General features: G+C 46.2%; 1 protein-coding gene and 1 long non-coding RNA gene across 3 annotated transcripts in view; one reads left to right on the top strand and one right to left on the bottom strand.

Moving 5' to 3' along the window:
* Positions 1-16695, bottom strand: part of LOC132360687 (uncharacterized) — a 37013-nt gene extending 20318 nt beyond the window's left edge. The window contains exons 1-2 of the long non-coding RNA XR_009501159.1: positions 16621-16695; positions 6035-6201 (exon numbers count right to left, since the gene is read on the bottom strand). This is a non-coding gene — a long non-coding RNA (uncharacterized LOC132360687). The remainder of the gene's footprint in view (positions 1-6034; positions 6202-16620) is intronic.
* Positions 16696-17398: 703 nt separating this feature from the next.
* Positions 17399-21006, top strand: part of MAP3K9 (mitogen-activated protein kinase kinase kinase 9) — a 79835-nt gene continuing 76227 nt past the window's right edge. For both annotated transcript variants that reach the window (XM_059914532.1, XM_059914530.1), the window contains exon 1: positions 17399-17891. In XM_059914532.1, the coding sequence (XP_059770515.1) occupies positions 17489-17891 (403 nt within the window). In that variant the 5' untranslated portion in view covers positions 17399-17488. The remainder of the gene's footprint in view (positions 17892-21006) is intronic.

Here is a 21006-nt window from a genome sequence, read left to right as displayed (position 1 = left end):
TGGAAATTAGTGATAGGTGGCTTGACAGAAGAGAGAACAGGTGCGGGAGGAGCTAACAGGGGCTTTGGAGAAATGAAAGAGTTGCTTTCCTGAAATAAGCTCCAGCCTTCAGCCAAATGACTTGTGTAGATTTCCATAAAAAAAAAAAACAAAAAACCTCATGATGAATATAGGCTCATTAAAGGGTCTTAAAAATAGGATCAAGGCTTGGGCTGTAGGCTTGGGTGGGGAACCTGAGGCAACTTTCCTCTTTCTTCTACTTCCCTTCTCTTTTCTTCATTCATCCATGAGCATTGATCTGAAAAGGAGACAGTTCAGGACTCCTAGACTGGAAGTAACTGATTGGCCAATTTAGTTCAGAAGATACTTACTTTTTGAGTGATGGATGCTGGAGTGGCTACAGCTTTAAAGCAACAACTGAGTCCAGGGAGTGGGCTGCCCTGCTCTCAGCAGGGCACCGGGGGAACCTGTTTTATGGGGTGCTGCTATGAGATGGCTCTCTGTATTTGTCTCAACTCAAAATTCAGGTTCCCCAGGAAGAGATTCTGATTGCCCACTTAGGTCCTGTGTCCACCCCGTGATCAGGGGAGGAGTCCTGTGATGAACAGCTTCACCAAAAGACCATGGAATGGGGTAGGGCAGCTCCCCAAAAGTATGTGTGTATGTTGGGGGGGGTAAGAGTGGGGTCTAGTGGCTGCTACCAGAAGGGGAGGGGTGACGGGCAGACAAATGTCATGGTGTCCAAGGCTCCAGAGCCTCTCAGGAATAACTGCAAGTGACAGCAGCATACGGTGCCACCAAAGTGCTCCCAGGGCACAACTGGGGAATTTCAGGAGCTCTGAGAGCCAGCTGGCCTGAAGGCTGACACCCAGTGCCTGGTTTATATCATAGAATATACAGCCAACTTCTCTTCTACTTCTTATGAATCTTGTAAATAGTTGGCATTCGATAATATTCATTTACTAATTGACTGACTGAATGAATGAAAGAATGGCACAGCTCTTACATGGGCTAGGGAGGGACTTCTGTCCTACATTAGCCTGAATTGAATTTGTTTAGAAACTGCTTAATGACAAATCTTTTAGTTGCAAGGGATTGAAGGCCATCAGAGCTATCTTTAGCAAAAGATGGTCCTTACTGGGATGCCATTTCTGGCAGCCAGGGACAGACCTGAACTAAGGCCTGAATGCCAGGTAGACTCTGCCCCTTGTCTTAACTCTTCTCTAAATCTGCTCCATTTTTCCATTCAGATGTGGCAGTTTGGCATTCTTTAATTTTTCAGTCCACCTTTTCAGAAAATAGCTGTCTGTGCCTCCAGAATTTGAATCTGCTCTAATCAAGAGCCCAGGGTGACTGAGTCTGAGTTACCTTCATTCCCACTCCAAACCTAGAGCAGGGAGGCTATGTGGCCCAGCTTGGGCCAGGGGTCTGCGTCTGGCTCAATCAACCAAAATGGCCAAAGTGGCGCTTGGAGCGGGGGGCGGGTCACCATTATGATGTGGATTTGGGTATAGGAGCAGTTCTTGGAAAAGGAGAGATCTGAGCAGACAACACATCTGGTGTCTCCTACAGAAGACAAATAACATATTTGCTTACATTTGCAGTGCTTTAAGAATACTTGATATGCATGACCTCATTTGATTCTTGGCCCAACTGCCAAATCAGGTTGGCAAATCAGGTATTAATAGCCTTTCTTCCATATCTACTTTAGCTCGCTCTGCTGTGGGTTCTGCTTTTTAATTCCTGTCTCTCCCATTTGACTTTAATTTATTGAGGGCAGAGACCATATTCTGTTGATCTATAGCCCTACTACCTAGCCTGGGCTCTGTACACGGTGGCATCTAATTTATATTGATTAAGTTCAATTCCTATTTTCACAGATGAAAAGACTGAGGTCCAGAGTACTGAATAGTTTGCTATAGGACACACAGCTAGAAGGAAGAGAACCTGATGAATTGTGATGATGAATCTAGAATACATATCATTCCTCTCTATCCAGTGGAGGATTCTTAGCAATTACAGAGAAGCCCTCAAGAGCCCCCAATTATATCGTGGCTTACACTAGGTTGCCGTCTTAGAGATGGGGTCTGCAACAACTTTAAGGCAGAGGGCCCGGGCTCTGACGTCAGAGGCCTGAAGTCTGGTGGCCTCCGGGAGAACAGTTTCTGCTCTTCAGGTAGGGCCTTTGCCGGAGGAGGTAGACAAGCAGGGAAAGAAGGCAGGTTATCAAAACTTTCAGCTAGGGAATTCTCTGGTGGTCCAGTGGCTAAGACTCCGTGCTTCCATTGCAGGGGGCATGGGTTCGGTCCCTGGTCCGGGAATTAAGATCCCACATGCCACTCAGCCCGGCCAAAAAAAACCCCTTTCGGCTATCTTAGCCGTCTGACATTTGAACTTGATGGGAGAGAGAGGAGAAGGAAGGTGAGGGGAATACTGACTTTTGGGGAATTTTTCTCCTACATGACAGGAGGCTTTCAGGGACACCTACAAGCTGGGGTTGATGGTCCCCAAACTGGGTGAAATCTTCCAGTTCTACTATTTACCAAATGACCTGGGCAAGTCATGTCACCAGGGCTGTGTGAAGGCTAAATGAGAAAATGTAGGGGAAAACCCTTTATGACGGTAGATCATTATATAACCACTCTTATCTGTCTCCATTCAAAGTAGGACAACCAGGAATGTGCCAGGCAAAGATGAAGGCCAAGTCTCTTTCCTCAAAGATCTGATGGTCAAGCGAGGGGAGGAGATGGCAGTGCAAAGTGGCGAGGGCTCTGAGTGCGGGGCAGTCCTGTGTGACCCAGAGAGGAAACCTCCTGTGTGTCTTCAGGATAGTCAGGAAAGTGTTCCCAGAGTGTGGAGCTTTGGAGCTAGGTCTTCAAGGATAGGTAGGAGTCAACTAGGCAGAGGAAGTTATGTTTGCAGGAAGTAGTGAAGGATGATTTTGAAGAGATGGAATTACAAAAGGGCCTGAGGCTGATATCACTACTGTCAGATACTGTCAGAGTCATAATATTTATGCTGTATAGGCCGCACTTGGCCATCTGATTTCAGGCGTCCCAACCAGAAGACTCTTTGAAATCACAGGCTCTTAAGATGCCTTTTTCCCAGCTTGCTGGTGGTGTCCATTCCTCTGTTCATCTCCGTTTCTTCAGAGCTAGAAGAGATCTCGAGGACGATCTGGTGCCATCCTCTGCTCCAAGGTAGGAATAGGCTGGTGTTATTGACGCTGCCAATGTGCGTGAGAGATGCTCCAGTCAGTAACTGGGGACATAGAACCCAGAACCGACTCTCCTAGAGCTCTTGTTCTCTATTGAGATGCTTCTCTTCTTGGGTCCCTTTTAAGTTTCAAATCTTCATTTCAGGTAATAGTTGAGGTATTATTTATTTATACTTCAAATTTCAAGTCCTTCCTTGGTAGCAGTTTATAAAAAAGGAGAGAAGCTGAGTCAGGGAAGAAACAAACAGAATGGGAGGGCTGAAGGCTTCACCAACAGGAAGATAAATTTCCTCGGCTGTTAGTGGGTTCAGCATCTGTAGCAAGCCTACCCAGTGGAAAGGCTCCTTATCCAAACCACAGGCCTTGTGAACTCTGAGACCCAGGAGCGCTATTTTCATAGTCAATGACTGGAAGGAACCTGGGTGTAGAATGTTAAGGGTTGGAGGGTTTATCAGAATCAATTGTTATTATTTTATTTTCCTCTTTCTTCTCCTTCTCACTTACCCCTATTAGTGACCTGGTGTCACGGCCCCAGAAGAGAGCAACACAGGGATGGAGGATGAGGGACGTGAGAGAGGGGAATGTGGAGCAGATGGCGTCTGCAGACCCAGCTGTAGCTCACGAGGGAGGAGGGCAGGGCAGAGAGTGGGTCACTGTTGGAGCAGCTGGAGTGACAGGGGACAAGTGGGCTGCCTGCGGTTATTAATAGGCACTCGGACATAAAGTTACGATCAGTGGCTTAACTTAGGGGGAGAACAGTCACACCCAGCCACATCTGCGCCCCACACCAAAGACACCTGGAGTGTGCAAAGTGCCTGTTCTGAACCCAGCTCGCCCAGGATAGGAAGCAGGCTGCCTGTGGTGGGAGTAGGGAGATCCTGGGAGCCTGCTCAAGCTGTATGTTGTGGTTCTGCCCCTCTCTGTAAAAAGAAGGAAGGATGGAAAGAAGGAAGGAGTGGGGGGAAGAAGAAAGAAAGGAGGGAAGGGAGGGAGGGGAAGGAAGGAAGGGGAAGGAAGGAAGGATAGAGAGAGAGAAACACCAGGTTGCTCACATTAAAACCTAAGCTCAGGCCAAGCCCCCATAGGTTTCTATTCTCCCACACCTAGCCTCACGTCTGAGTGGGGAAATTGTCCCATTTACCCATGAGAAATTCTACATATGACGTGCTGGAGGCCCAGAAGAGGAGCAAGGGAATCTAAATGCCAAGAGGCAAGGAATAAACGCAGACTGCCAACCCTGATGCAGGAGGGTGGATGAGGCCTGCGATGGGGATGGTGACGGGGCGTGGGATTGAGTCCAAATCTCAGACTTCCTCTGCGCTCTCCTTGGCCCCAAACAGACATCTTCAGTCCATCCTCCGCTCCTGGAGACACCCTCTGGACCAGGGATTCTCTGAACTGGAGGCTACACTGCGTCTCAAGTGGAGGGGTTCGGCCTGGTCCTGGGCTGGGAGGGCTGAGAGCCTGCATAGCCTCCGAGCTTGAAGGGTGGGTGGGGCTGCCCCAGGTGTCACTGTTTGGCTGTCACAGCTTGGCCTGGGGACAGGTTAGCATAAGGGGGCGGGAGTCAATCTGCCTCCCCCAGTCCAGATCTGAAAGTCTTCCCATATTGGAACCTGAAAGTCTTCCTGTGCATAAACGGGTGGATCTTGGATTCTGCCCCAACTCACACCACTCCTGTAACTTAATGGCTCTGGGCCCCAGTTTATATACAAAGGGGTTATTAAAAGTACGCAGCGCATAGTTTTTTGGTGAAGATGAAATGTGAAAGGCATGAGAAGTGCTGGACACCGGCCTGACACACTGATGTGTCCAAGAAAGGTTATTTTTGCTGTTATTCTCCTCCAATCTCAGTGGGTTCTTTCACAAAGCCAGCGGACACCAGAAGACTTGGTGAGAAAGTTAACACAAAAACCAACCCTCTGGAGGAAATGGATTCCAAGTAGGAAAAGTTTGCGGATCGAAGGCTGTTACCCGTGACTGGGTCTAGGGCTTCTGCTACTTATTACTGAGTTATCACATTAAATAGCTTCCCTGAGCCTCAGTTTCCTTATTAGCAAAGTCGGTTAAAAAGAATACCTGCTTTATAGGAATTTTTTTTTGAGGGCCCAAAGAGGTAATAGAATCCTATCTGCCTTTATTGAGGGCTCACTAGACTGCAGGCACAGTTCTTAGAGCTGCCCATGCATTACCTCAATCCTTAAAACCACTTCAGATTGTGGGTGTTTACATACATCCAAACTCATCAAATTTAAAACATTAAGTATGTGCAGTTCTTTGTATATCAATTATACTGCAATAAAGCTATAGAAAAGCACTTTAGGAGGTAGGTACGATTTTTTAAATCCCCATTGTGCAGATGAAGAAACTGAGGTTTAACAGACACGTTAAGTAAATTGTCCTAGAACACACAGCCAGTCATAACAGAACTGGGATTCAAACACAGACAGTCTGGTTCTAGAAGCTATACTCCTAATCAGTGCACCTATATGCAAAAGTGCTTTTGGAACTGAAAATGCTGTTTAAATGTTGGTTGTTGTTACAAGTGGTGGCCTAGTTGGTAGGTCAGTGGCATTGTCCTTGTATGCCAAATGAGGGCATGTGAATCAACTCCTAACCTATTGCCTGGTACTCAATAAGCTCTCAGTCACTCTGCCATCCCTTGCTGTTGTCCCCAGGAGACGACAAGATGCAAAAGAAAGAATGTCAATTCCATCACGTATAAAGCTATAGGAGGGTGGAGTAGGGGGTGGATTAAGGGCAAGTAATAAAATAATAAAGAGACAGATCACACTGCTGCAAGCAATTGCACCTTACCTGGGCATCAACACAATCCAAAGAAGCAAAGAGGGGAAGTCTTCAAATCGGGATCGAGCCACCTTTAGTCCAACAGGAAGCACAAGATCATTTCCCTGACATTCCACTGGCCTGACAGGCCACCCTCTGGGGCTCCCACTGGCCCACGCGGGGCTCCATTCTGTAACCTAGAAAACACACAAACATCATCCCTCAGACCTGACCAGTGTCGCGAGACTCACGTCACGTCTGTGAGCAAAAGGTGAACAGCCTTCGACTCTGCAAGGCAGAGCCGTTTAAAAAGTTTCTTTGGATAAGTCAGACATAGAAAGACACGTACTGTATGATATCACTTATATGTGTAATCTAAAAAATACAACAAATGGGGCTTCCCTTGTAGTGCAGTGGTTAAGAATCCGCCTGCCAGTGCAGGGGACATGGGTTCGAGCCCTGGTCCGGGAAGATCCCACGTGCCACGGAGCAACTAAACCCGTGCGCCACAACTACTGAGCCTGAGCTCTAGAGCCCATGCTCACTGCAACTACTGAGACTGTGTGTTGCAACTACTGAAGCCCGGGCGCCTAGAGCCCGTGCTCCACAGTGAGAGAAGCCACCGCAGTGAGAAGCCCGTGCACTGCAAAGAAGAGTAGCCCCCACTCGCCACAACTAGGGAAAGCCCGCACGCAGCAACAAAGACCCAACGCAGCCCCCCAAAAAATAAAAATAAAAAATAAATAAAAAATACAACAAACTAGTGAATAAAACAAAAAAGAAGTAGACTCACAGATATAGAAAACAAACTAGTGGTTACCAGTGGGGGTGGGAGGGGGAATCTAGGGGTGGGGGAAAAAGGGGTTATTATATGAAACTATGTGCGTGAAACTTTTTTTTTTTTTTTACAAAGTTGGTTCTTATCGTTTTTGTTTTTTTAATTAATTAATTAACTTTTATTTTTTTTGGCTGTGTTGGGTCTCTGTTGCTGTGCGCGGTCTTTATTTGTGGCAAGCGAGGGCTACTCTTCCTTGCGGTGCGTGGGCTTCTCATTGTGGTGGCCTCTCTTGTTGTGGAGCATGGGCTGTAGGTGCACGGGCTTCAGTAGTTGTGGCTCACAGGCTCTAGAGAGCAGGCTCAGTAGTTGTGGAGCACGGGCTTAGTTGCTCCACGGCATGTGGGATCGTCCCGGACCAGGGCTCGAACCCGTGTGCCCTGCATTGGCAGGCAGATTCTTAACCACTGTGCCACCAGGGAAGTCCCTGCGTGAAACTTTTGAAAATTGTAAAGCACTACAGAATTTAAAGAACCTTTCATTCAATGAAAATAAAAAACAAATTTTGGGGGGGTAGAAATCTGGAAAGCTCCATGCTAAAATAGGAAGTATTTTACCATTTGGGCTTAAATGTTTTCTATGGTGCCCTTAGTCACTTTATGGAGTTCATGTTCTCTGGACTGGACTGTTACTACTTAACAGCTCTTGGCTGAACTCCAGACCTACATAACCAGCTGCCCACCCGACATCTCCACTTGGGGGTGGGGCGGTGATCTCACACTGAGCACGCCTAGCAGTGAGCTGCTGAGATGCCCTCTGTTCTCCATTAATGGCAATGTTATGCTTCAGTTGCTCAGGCCCAAAACCTTGGTGTCGTCCTTGACTCCTCTTTCTTTCCCACCTCTTCCAATCCACCAGCAAAGCTAGCTGCTCTACCCTCAAAATATATTTTACAGTTCTGACCACCTTTCACCACACTCCTGTCACCCCCCTTGCCTAACCTGCTGTTATATGTGTTGCCAGGATTATTGAAGAGCCTCCTCCTCTCATGCCCCTGCCCTTGTTTCTGCAGCCCATTGTGAAACTAGTGGCCTGAGTGTTCCTGTTAAAGTCGGACCACACAACTCCCCTGCTGAACACTCTTCAATGGCTCCCATCTCATTCAAAGTGTCAACTTCAAAACACACAACGTAAGAGTTGTTGAGTTTCAGTTTTATTCAGGGACTTACTAAGGACTATAGCCCGGGAGACAGCCACTGAGCTCTGAGGAACTGCTCCAGATTAGGGAGTCAGTTTACATACAGATTTTTGGGGCTAGGGAACACATGCAGTCAAGCATGCATCTTGGTAGAAGAGTGTTGCTGGTCACAAAGAACAGATATCTCAAGTTAATGACTTTAGTGCTTTTCTATGTATGGAAGATGCAAGAATCTGGGGTCATTGAAATTCTTCCTGAGACATGTGTCTACTGTCTAGCGGCCCATTTATGCTGAGCACAGAGTGCCTCATCTTGTTTTGCATCTGAATTCCTCTCAGGGCACACTGTGAGTGGGAGAGCCCAGTGGGTTGCGACTTCACCCTGGTAGAACTGGGTGATGAGTAATGCTTTTTGTTCTTCTCTGTTCACAAAAGTAAAAGCCAAAGTCCTTCTTTGACTGGAAAGTACCCCATGATCTGGCCCCCCATTACCTCTCCTACTTCTTGCTACCCTGGAACTCTCATACCCATTAGGTTGGCCTCCTTGCTCTTTTCTTCAATACACAGGTACGATCCTGCCTCAGGGCCTTTGCACTGCTGTTTCCTCTGCCTGAATGCTCTTCCCCCATATCTGTATGGTTGGCTTCCTCAATTTCTTCAGATCTTTATTTCAAAAGTCACCTTGCTAAGGAGGCCTTCTCTGGCCACTCTGAAATATAACCTCTTCTAACATTTCATCTTCTACTCTCTCCCTCCACTGTCTTTTTTCCTTTCTTAACACTGATCCCTCTGTAATAATATATTGTGTATTTTACTTGCTTATTCTATTTGTCTTTCCTATTAGAAGATGTGATTTATGAAGGGCCTTTTGTCTATTTTTGTTCACTATTGTATCTCTAGTGCCTTGAATAGTGCCTGTCACATAGTAGACACATGCGTAAATGTTTGGTGAGTAAATGAATGAATGGAGTAAAAAACAAGGAACACAGAATTAGCTGTGGACCCTTTAGCAAGTAATTTGTCCTCTCTAGGCTTGGGCTTCCTTGGATGTAAAAATGAGTCATTGCATTAGATGGCGCTAAGTTTCCCCGCAAATGACATGCAGCTAGTCCCTGAGTGAACTTGAAGAACTAGAAACAATTGTGTGGCAAGAAAGGGTCAGAAGAGGGTCTGAAGATCTGGGTTCAAGCCCCAGTGATATCCATGGTTTAGGTTTTGGTTTCCACAACAATTGAAGAGGCTCCACCCAGTGATCACGAAGGTTACTTTCAGCACTTAAAGTGTAAAACTAGGGACTTCCCTGGTGGCACAGTGGTTAAGAATCCGCCTGCCAATGCAGGGGACACGGGTTCAAGCCCTGGTCTGGGAAGATTCCACATGCCATGGAGCAACTAAGCCCGAGCGCCACAACTACTGAGCCTGCGCTCTAGAGCCCATGAGCCACAACTACTGAGCCCGCGTGCCACAACTACTGAAGCCCATGCGCCTAGAGCCCATGCTCTGCAACAAGAGAAGCCACCACAATGAGAAGCCTGTGCACCGCAGCGAAGAGTAGCCCCCGCTCGCTGCAACTAGAGAAAGCCTGTGCGCAGCAACGAAGACCCAATGCAGCCAAAAATTAAAAATAAATAAATTTATTTAAAAAAAAGTGTAAAACTAGAAAACAAATGTCAATAAAAAAGAGAGAAATACGGCCGCCATACTCCTCAATACCACACGGTGGCGAGGTTGTCCACCATGGTCTCTAAGAGGGCATTGCTGTGCCACGTCCATAAGTACACAGCTCCTGCTCTCATAAAATCTATTTTTCACGAACAACTGTGAGAGTTGCTCATTCATCAGATCTTACTGGTTTATTTAAATAATAACAAAAATCTTTAAATTGATTTTTTTTTCTGATAAGGGGGCATTAATCTCAAAAGCGAAACAGTGAGCTGAAGTTTCAGTTAAATCTTGGTCACCAACATGATTTAAAGACGGAGATTTGAAAAGCTGAAGAATAAAAGAAGTCTATGCCTGTGTTAGGTGAGTAAGACCACAGCTAAGCTAAACTACTGAATAGTTCTAAAAGTACCTAGCCACATGTCTGTCTGCATATAACCAAGAATGTTCCCTCCAGGAGGTGGAAAAGATAGGCAAGCAATGGACTGTTTATATTCCAGGAATTTTTGTTTGCTTGGAAGAGTCATTAAAGGCTCTGAAAAATAAAAAAGATTGTAAACAGTGATGGCATTCGCAGTGTGCCCTCAATTCATAGGAGTCATTATCAATATTGTTATTAATATTATTATTATTGTCATCCTCGGGGTCTATTTTTTTTCCCTCCTCTACCATCTCTCTAACTAGCAATAATGCTTTCAGCTTGAAATCTATTTCATTATTACCAAAAAAAAAAAAAAAAAGATTTTGTGGTTTTTTTATTCTAATTATAATAGTATTGCATGGTTATTTTAGCTATATGGAAAATAAAAGTAAAACGAAGGCAATACAAATTACCCATACTCCACCACTCAGCTCAGAAATAACTAAAAATGAGATTTTGGGTACTACACTTAATGCACACAGACGCACGCACGCACCCACACACATTTGTAAACATATTGTATGAAGGATTTTTTTCACTACTTTTTCATTTATTGTTATACTATGCACATTTCCACATCCTTAAAATTTTTCATAATGATTATTAATAATAACATACTTTTCTGATTAGAAAATCAGTACATTTTAATGGTAGAAAATACTGAATAGTACAGGACAAAGAAAAAACAAATCACTCCTAGACTGGAGATAATCATCTAGACTGGAGATAATTATTCACATTTTTTTAAAAAAAATTTATTTATTTATTCATTTATTTATTTTTGGCCGAGTTGGGTCTTTGCTGCTGCATGCGGGTTTTGTCTAGTTGTGGCGAGCGGGGGTTACTCTTCTTTGCAGTGCACGGGCTTCCCATTGCGGTGGCTTTTCTTGTGGAGCACGGGCTCTAGGTGCGCGGGGTTTAGTACTTGTGGTGTGCGGGCTCAGCAGCTGTGGCTCACGGGCTCTAGAGCGCAGGCTCAGTAGTTGTGGAGCACAGGCTTAGTGGCTACATGGCATGTGGGGATCTTCTCTTGTTGTGAAGCACGGGTTCTAGGCATGCGGGCTTCAGTAGTTGTGGCTCATGGGCTCTAGAGTGCAAGCTCAGTAGTTGTGGTGCATGGGCTTAGTTGCTCCGTGGCATGTGGGATCTTCCTGGACCAGGGCTTGAATCCGTGTCCCCTGCATTGGCAGGCGGATTCTTAACCACTGCACCACCAGGGAAGCCCAGTTTACATTTTGATATATTTCTTTCAATAATATTAATGCAAATATACATTCCATAAAATTAGAAATATATTACATATACAGTTCTTTGTCTTGATTTATCCAATTTACTTTTAAATTTTTTAAAGATTACAACAGATAGTTTTCTATCTTTTTTTCCTTTCCACTTTATGTGATCATTTTCCCAGTCATTACATGTTCTTCAAAAACCCCAATTGTGGGCTTCCCTGGTGGCGCAGTGGTTAAGAATCCGCCTGCCAATGCAGGGGACCCGGGTTTGAGCCCTGGTCCGGAAAGATCCCACATGTCACGGAGCAACTAAGCCCATAAGCCACAACTACTGAGACCGCGTGCTGCAACTACTGAAGCCTGCATGCCTAGGGCCTGTGCTCCACAACAAGAGAAGCCACAGCAATGAGAAGCCCGCGCACCGCAACAAAGAGTAGCCTCTGCTCTCCACAACTAGAGAAAGCCTGCGCAGCAACAAAGACCCAACCCAGCCAAAAATAAATAATAAAATAAATAAATTAAAAAACAAACAAACAAAAAAAACCCCAGTTGTACGGATAATCTTCCCTTTAATTCTCTTTTGATTGGACCTATTTGGGGTCCCTGACTAAAAGGCTTAAATGAAATCCTTGCAGACCCAGCATGGTCGTAAGAGGTGTAATTTCATGGAGAGCCGTCCCACGCGGCTAGCTCTGCAACCAGGCTGAAAGAAGCAAAAATTACCTTTGATCTTTTTTCCTTGATTAAAAGACTCTGTTCATTGTTAAAATGCAACTTGGTCTCCAGAGATAAGACATTATAAACAGTTGCCATGGGACTTTCCTGGCCGTCTGGTGGTTAAAGCTTCGCCTTCCAATGCAGGGGCTGTGGGTTCGAGGCCTGGTTGGGGAGCTAAGATCCCACCTGCCTCGTGACCAAAAAACCAAAACACAAAACTGAAGCAATATTGTAACAAATTCAATAAAGACTTTAACAATGGTCCATATCAAAAAAAAAAAAAATCTTAAAAAATAAAATAAACAAAGAGCTGCCATGGTACAGTTGTTTTCTGAACTGAGGTTTTTGTAGGAGATGAAAGGGAGAAGAAAGGAGGGAAGATTTCTTACCATTTTGTTGTTTCAAGCCCCATTAACTCTCAGAAGACAGGAATTAAAATACTATCGATTGTGTTAAGAACATTTACAATTTAATGAGCACCTATTATGTATTAGGTACTGCAGGGAGTCCTCCTGACTTCATCTAATCCTCAAAACAGCCTCATTCTATAACAAATGAAATGGAGACTCAGAGGAATAAAGTGCCTTGTTCACAGTGACAATGACAGTGACATTGACAATGATTTGGACCCGAGTGTTTGGCTCCAACTTCTGTCCTATCAGCCCTACCACACATTGTCCAAAACATTTACTGATTGTCATATTACTGCAAATGGGGTTTATGAATCAGGAACTAGGGCTCCTCTCCTGAAATGGTGTACTGTGAGAGGTGAGAGGGATGGGCTGACTCTTGGAAAAGCTTAACATCTCTGCCTGAGGGATTTTAGCACCAAAGTACTTATTTAAAATACTTCCCAGAAGACCTGAGGAGAGAGTGATATTCATTTACCAAATCATGCTTTAGGCTCAAATAATAATAATAACAATAACTACTACTACTTGACAGACTCTGTGCTAAGCACATAATATACATCCTGTCATTTAATCATTCTAGGAGCCCAGTGAGATAATTATCCCCAATTTCCAGATGAGGGAGCTGGGGGGACCAGGGAATTAACTTGCCTAATTGCAAACAGTGAGTATGGATTCCGATTCAGTTAAAAGCCAAGGCCCCAAACTTTAATCATCAGTCTATGATGCCTGTTTGTTTTTTTCTCCCTCCCTCCCTTCCCTCCCTCCTTCTTTCTCCCTTTTCTTTCCTTCCTTTTTTATTTTTATTTTTTTTAAGGGAAAAACCCTGGTTTAACTCCCAGTCAAGAAGCCTCTGCAGTTTCCTAAGGTGCAAGTAACTAATTACTTCCCTTGAGTGTTTCTGAATGTGATGGGTAGAGGAAAGAAGAAAATAAATACCTTGAATATCTAGTGGGTGCTAGTCAGCATGCTAAGAGCTTTTGTAGGACTTGTTTCATTTAATCCTACAAACCTCTATAAAAATCAGGTTCTATTTTTACATCTCTTTAAAAATAAGGAAACTGAGGTTCAAACAGGTACCCTGCCTCAAGTCACATGGATTTCAAAGGACAGAGCCAGGAGAAAGCATGATCTTCTGACATAAGTCCATTGCCAAGCCGCATCACCGATTGCTGTTATTTTCTCCCTGCCTTATGCTATACCTTTCAGTGTGGTAGAGAAAATGATTCTTTTTGGGGTGACACTTGTCACCCCTTGCTTAATAGTGGTGAAATCTTGGTAATTCTACTTGCCTTTCAAAGTCTTTTGCAATCTGCCCTTTTTTTATTTAGTAAAGTTTATTTTCCATCACTCCCTTTTTGCTCTCTTACCTCTTCTCGGGCTGGTATTTCTGTTATTTCTATCCACTGCATTAATTTCCATTTCCACGCTTCCTATTCTCCACTAATCAAGCTGTATACACCTTTGGATGCCCGACTTAAGCACCTCCTCATCCATTCCTCATCTATTCTCATCCTCAGAGATGGTGAACATTTGATCACCTCCCAGCCCTACTCAAGAGCTTTCAGGGCTAAACTTTTATCTGCTAAACCAAACACAGACTTTTTTTCTCAGCCTGGTATTCAAGTCAGTCATTCAGTCACAAATATGTACTGAGAACCAATTATGTGCCAGGAGCCCTCTAGGTGCTGGGACAACTGTGGAGAACCAGAGGGCTGCTGCCCTCATGGTGAACAAGCTAGACATTAAATAATTACAAATAGTCAATGAAATATTTACTTGTCTGAAACAAGTAATTACAAGGCCCTCGACAAATCTGGTCTGAACCTATCTTTTCAGAGTTCTTTCTCATCCTCTTACTGTATCCCTGGGCTTACTCATGCTTCCCCACCTCTGCGGTGGGTCCATGTTCGCCCTTCAATCCTGAATGCAGGTTCCTCCCTGTCCCCTCCATCCACTTCCAGGACTGGCTTTAGTTCTGCCTCTTCCATGCAACCTGGCTAGACAACTTCTGCTAGACAGCTTTAGCCTGAAGGATATTCCCTCATTTGAATTCCTAGCACTTATCCATTCAACAAATATTTACTGAGTGACTTCTTGAAATGTTTGGTGAATGACACTTCATGAAAGATTTAAGTTATGTGGGTAGTTAGACTTTTCCTACTGAGAGGGATCAAGGATTGTTTTTCTTCTCTTTTGGGTGGGGGAGAAGTAGAGATCAAAACTGTATCGTAAAACATACAAACTTATCAATAAGCAAAATGACAATAAAAATTGCCCAATTAGGCTTCCCTGGTGGCGCAGTGGTTGAGAATCCGCCTGCCAATGCAGGGGACATGGGTTCGAGCCCTGGTCTGGGAACATCCCACATGCCGCGGAGCGGCTGGGCCCGTGAGCCACAGTTGCTGAGCCTGCGCATCTGGAGCCTGTGCTCTGCAACAAGAGGGGCCGCGATAGCGAGAGGCCCGCGCACCGCGATGAAGAGTGGCCCCCGCTTGCCACAACTGGAGAAAGCCCTCGCACAGAAACGAAGACCCAACACAGCCATAAATATAAATAAATAAATAAATAAATAAATAAATAAAACAAAATAAATTAAAATAAAATACGATACTTCTGATGGAAAAAAAAAAATTGCCCAATTACTCATAATCCTACCACTTGAAAGAGATCACCACTGACAATCTTTCTCTATATCTTTTTAGTGTTTTTTTTTTTTTTTTCCTGTTTGTTTCTCTCCGTGTGTCTACATCATTTTGGAAAATTCCTTCTTCCTCCAAATTAAATTTTTATCAAGAAAACCTTTCTTCTTATGGTCTTTTTTAAAACATGAAATACCTCTACCCCCTCCTTACTTGCTCTCTTCTGCTTGGGAGTGCCATAGTTTTATTTTGAACAAAATTTAGGGAGTTTACTCAAAGACTCATCCATATCTTTTCCAGTTCACTGATCCTCTGTACAATAAGAATCTGGACACTCTTTTAGGGCATTTACTCAGAAATTCTTTCTCAAGACCTACTGCAGTTGACCTTTGGTATGGCACTCTACCCTAACTTCTTCAAGGCCTGAAATGGGTGGGACACTCATGTGGGACACATGAGTGTAGCCATTCTCATGTACAAACCACAGAATGTCAGGCCTACAAGATCCCCTCACTTTAAGGTTGAGCAGTCGGTTAAGTACTTGCCCAAGATCTTGCAGCTGGTGGCAGCAAAGCTGGAGATGCCAGCCCTGGTTATCCTTCCAAATTGCCCCACTGTCTTCAGTGTGTCTAACAATTAACCCCAAACTATAATTAGACAAAAAACACTCAGTGAATGTCAAATATATCGGATCTATTCCTACCACGGAAGGGGAAAAGTTTAGTAGAGATCAGGCTAGATCTCTCAGCATGGACTGGTTTTGAAATGTCAGAGAACCATCTCATTGGAAATCTATATTGCCATGAAAGGATTAAAGCACAGAAGAAATATTAGGGGCCATCTATCTCTTTCTTTCTTCCTTCCTTCCTTTCTTTCTTTCCTTTCTTTCTTTCTTTCTTTTTCTTCCTTCCTTCCTTTCTTTCTGTTTGAGAAGCGGAGGATAACAAAAGGATGTAGGAAAAGTCAGCCTTGCTCATGAACTGCAGTATCGTTCTGAATCTATATTCAGCTTTGGTTCTTAATCTGATTTCTGTTAAAGTCACTGTGATCCAAGGTGCAATTCCCCCAGGCAAAAAAATTCCAAGATTTGTAGAGAAACTGAGCCTCTTCAGAGAGACCAAGCCCACTTCACCGACAGCTTTCCCACCCTCAGTTTGCGCTCCAGTAAAGTGGTCTTTCGTCTGAATTCTAAAAATCAACGGTATTGGAATTTCTTCTTACAGGAACCTAGGAAAGGGCGAGCTGTATGCAGTCTTCACAAAGGCGAGAACTGTAGTTTTAAGAGTTCTAAAGAACATTCCAGTGGGCCTGAAGGTCTTACTAGATGAAAGGTTACGGAAGGAGTCGGGGTGCAATTCAGTCGGACTGGAGTGGAAACTGATCCACCTGGTAGGACTAGGGCAGAGGCAGCTCCAAGAGAAGGGAAAATCCAAAGGTAAGAAGGAGCTGGGGAAGAAAGAGCTCTACCGGGGGGCGCAACCCAGCTCGCTTCTCCTCTGCTCACTCTCAGAAGCTCACTTTAGGATGAAGAACACAGGTGCTGCCCAGTAGAATCCCTACCTCTCAGCGGCAAACAAAGGGAACGGTCTCCTTCACTCTTTTTGGTCTGAATGAGGGCTCGGCTTTACCTTTGAGTATCCGCCCATCCTTCCTCAGGCGCCCAATGAGGCCGCAGCCTCTTCCTGCCGGGCGGTGTTGAACTCTCCCAGGAAACGGACAGGTACCTTGGACCAATGGTTGGAGATGCGGGGGTCCAATGGGAGAGAGAAATGGGTCAACCTGGGGTTTGAGAATGAGAGAGCCCGCACGTTGGGGAGGGGTGGGAGGGGGAGGGCGACGTAGGCGCAGGGGGTGGAGAGGGGCGGGGCGGGCGGCTGGCGGGGCAGCCCCAACCGCGGCTGGAGGAACCTGCGGACCGGTCAGCGGCGGCCAATGGGAAGGCAGGATGGCGCGGGGGCGGGCCCGGGCGCCGTGAAGCCCCGCCTCCTCGGGTCCGCAGGGCTGGGGCGGAGCCAGGTCCGCGTCAGGTGGTCCTGGGCGTGCGGACGGCGCAGGGGGCGGGGCGCGGCGCAGAGCGGTGAGCGGCGGCCGGCTGGCGGCACCGGGCCCCAGCTGCGCGAGCAGGTACCCGCGGCAGAGGTGGCCAGGCCGCCCCAGGGGGCGAGCGCGAAGGCGGGGGCTCCGGCCCGCTGCGCCCCCATGCTGCGGTGAGCACTACGCGCTCCGCGCACTTGTAGCCGCGCCGCGCCGAGCCAGCCCCAGCCCCAGCCCTAGCGAGCCGACTCTCCCCGCCCAGCCAGCCCGGCCCCTACCTGCGGCCGCCGTCAGGGGAGGGGGGTCCCCCCAGCTCTGCGGAGCCGCATGAACAATAGGCGGCGGCGGCTCCTGCGGGCGGCAGCAGCCCCGCACCCTATGGATCGGCCGCTCCATGGAGCCCTCCAGAGCGCTTCTCGGCTGCCTGGCGAGCGCCGCCGCTGCAGCCCCGCCGGGGGAGGATGGAGCGGGGGCCGGGGCCGAGGAGGAGGAGGAAGAGGAGGAGGAGGCGGCGGCGGCGGTCCCCAGGGAGCTGGGCTCCGACGCGCCGCTGCCCTACTGGACGGCCGTGTTCGAGTACGAGGCGGTGGGCGAGGACGAGCTGACCCTGCGGCTGGGCGACGTCGTGGAGGTGCTGTCCAAGGACTCGCAAGTGTCCGGCGACGAGGGCTGGTGGACCGGGCAGCTGAACCAGCGGGTGGGCATCTTCCCCAGCAACTACGTGACCCCGCGCAGCGCCTTCTCCAGCCGCTGCCAGCCGGGCGGCGAAGACCCCAGTTGCTACCCGCCCATTCAGTGTAAGGCGAAGGCGGGGCCCGGGAGCTCGGCGGGGAGCGCGGGGGGGTGGGGTTATGATGGAGGTCTTGGGGTTGTCGCAGGGGGAGAGGAGTCCTCCTCGAGGGTTAGCTTGGGTGGGCAATGATTGACCTGGGGGTGGGTGTGTGTGCGCGCGCTCGGGCTGCAGGGGCTTTGGTGGGTGCAATCAGTAAGATAGACATGCCGCAGGCCTCGCCTGGAACCTCGGGCGCTTGGGCTTCTTCACCTTCACCCGACCACCTCAGCAGCAGCTCCGGATTCCACATCTTGAAGCCCCAGCAGGAGAATCTTCCCAGCCCCAACTTCCCCGCCCCTCCACCCCCAATCTGGAAGGATTTTAGGCAGGCTGGTGGTTTCTGTCATAACATTAGTCCCCAAATCAGGGACCTTCCCGACCTCTTCTACCGCCTGTCCCCGCCCCTGAAAGGCATTTGCTTTAAAGGAGATGGGGGTGTCTCCTGCAGGGCTGGGCTGGCTCACAAGTCCCGGAAGCCTATGTGAACTCAAGGCTGAAGTGTCTTTGAAATACCGTGTTGATTTCTTGGATCCTAATCTTGTATTTCAAAAGTGGTCCCTTGAGGAGTCTCACCAAATAATGTGCTATAAGAAGAGTGTGTGTGTGTGTAGGGGCAGGTGATGAGTGGAGAAATGATTAGCAAGGGAAAAGTATGTCATTCCCCCATGAGAGATCAGGAGCACAAGGTATAGTGGCTAAATCCCAGGGCCTTGACACCCAGACAATATATTTTCTCCTTTCTTCTCACCCTAGATCCTTGCCTATATTTGGTATTTGCCAAATCTCAGGGGAACCATGCCCAGGGGTCCCTCCCAGGGCCTTTCTTCTAGTGTCCTGGTTTTCACTAGTTTTCCAGGAGCTCCACTTTTCCACACCCTGAAATGAAATTTTCTTGTTTTTTCAAAGGAGTTAAATTGCAGTTAGAATCCTTTAATCAGTGATGCTAGGTGGTTTTAGAAGAAAGATGTAAATATCTCCCGGTGCAGTTTACACTATTTTGTATTTGAGGGTTTCTGTAATTTCTTTCCTGTTAAAAAAGTATTGTTAATTCACTTATATCATTATTTATTCCATATTTTGTATACTTTGTCTCTTAGCTGATTTAAAAAAATCATTACCAAGGGCCAACTTTAAACATTTAATTTAAAAATTTTATTTGTAACAGTTATTTTTCTGGTCCTGTAACTTATTTTCACCTGAACAATTATATTATATCTTAAGATGTTTATTAAATACCATTTATTAATATCAAAATCATAACCTCTTGTTTTTCTACTGTCCTTTTTTTTATTGGTGTTTTGACTGTCAAATTGATGTTCAAATGTTTAATTTCCTTTGTTTCTCTCTCCCTCTTATTCAGTTTAAAACTTCCTGCTTCTACAGTTAATCTTTATAATACCTGCAGGTGACAAATTAAATTGTTTCTAGGTGTTACATCTTTTTGGCGTTAGTGCTGGAAAGATCAAGGCTAAGGGTCCTAGCAGATAATGTCTCAAATAGTGTTGAAGATGAACTTGGTCACATACCGGAAGAGATGTTGGCCTGGCATGTTAGAAAACAGTGTAGTTTTAAACATGTCAGACTTTGAGGGTCTTTGTGGGTGAGGTTTGGTGATTTTTTTTTTTTTCCCCCCCCAGAGACAGCTAATATCAGAGTAGAAGAGCTCTGTGAGGTTCATGAGCAGGAGCTGAGTTTCTTTTTTTTTTTTTTTTAATATTTATTGATTGATTGATTGATTGCTGTGTTGAGTCTTCGTTTCTGTGCGAGGGCTTTCTCTAGTTGCGGTGAGCGGGGGCCACTCTTCATCGCGGTGCGCGGGCCTCTCACTGTCGTGGCCTCTCTTGCTGCGGAGCACAGGCTCCAGACGCGCAGGCTCAGTAGTTGTGGCGCACGGGCCCAGCTGCTCCGCGGCACGTGGGATCTTCCCAGACCAGGGCTCGAACCCGTGTCTCCTGCATTGGCAGGCAGATTCTCAACCGCTGTGCCACCAGGGAAGCCCAGGAGCTGAGTTTCTTTAATATCTTATGCTCCCTGCTGTCAGAGCAGTCAGGAGTGAATGTGACTTAGGTTGGAAGAACCCATATGCACAGAAAGCCAGAAAGGTCTACACTGAGCCACTTTAGAAGCTTCTTCTCCATTGGGTGCCCAGGACTTCACCCTGACTGTAACAAAAGTTACCTTGGATAGAGTAGATTCTGATATCTAAAACTCAGGTGATGAGAAAGTAGGAAGTACCTTGTACTTATTGAAAGAATTGACTTGAACAACAGCATTTGAAGGTCTTGCTAAGTTATTTTATTTAGCCACACTGAATTCTGATCTTGACTGGAATTAATTTTTGATAACTCAGAAAATTTAACTCTAGTCAAAAACCAATTAGAGTGCCTAGTGAAAGAAAGATACTGTGTTAAATACCAGGGGATAAAGAAATGAGAAGATGAGGAGGTACTTAGAAGTCACACGTGAGGGAAATTGGTGATGTAAACATATAATTTCAGTGCAGTGCTTTGCTCAAGGAAGTTGGTGATCTGATAAAGGGCCTCTGGTCTGTATGCTGTGTCCAGTGGTTCAGTTAGTGTCACTCAGAAAATAAAGGTGATTGTTGACCTTGTCTCCAAAGACTTAGAATGAAATTGAGCCTCTGACAACTTTTCCCCAGTTACTTTTTTCAACTTCCTCTCTGGGACATGAATTTTGATATTAGATTGTGAATAGAAGACACAAAGTGAAGTAATAATGTTCAGTTTACTTTCAAATACTGCTTTTCAAAGTGAAACTTCTGTTTCAAACTTTAATCAAAACAGAAGAGGGGGAAATTACTAAATCTTGTGACAAAGAAAGCATATAAGAGTGATACTATAGGGGCTTCCCTGGTGGCGCAGTGGTTGAGAATCTGCCTGCCAATACAGGGGACACGGGTTCGAGCCCTGGTCTGGGAAGATCCCACGTGCCGCAGAGCAACTGGGCCCGTGAGCCACAATTGTTGAGCCTGCGCGTCTGGAGCCTGTGCTCCGCAACAAGTGAGGCCGCAATAGTGAGAGGCCCATGCACCGTGATGAAGAGTGGCCCCCGCTTGCCAC

The sequence above is a fragment of the Balaenoptera ricei genome, chromosome 2 (genome assembly GCF_028023285.1).
Source record: "Balaenoptera ricei isolate mBalRic1 chromosome 2, mBalRic1.hap2, whole genome shotgun sequence".
Classification (NCBI taxonomy): domain Eukaryota; kingdom Metazoa; phylum Chordata; class Mammalia; order Artiodactyla; family Balaenopteridae; genus Balaenoptera; species Balaenoptera ricei.
The sequence above is the reverse complement of the archived record's forward strand: the minus strand, read 5'-3'. Positions and strand labels throughout refer to the sequence as shown.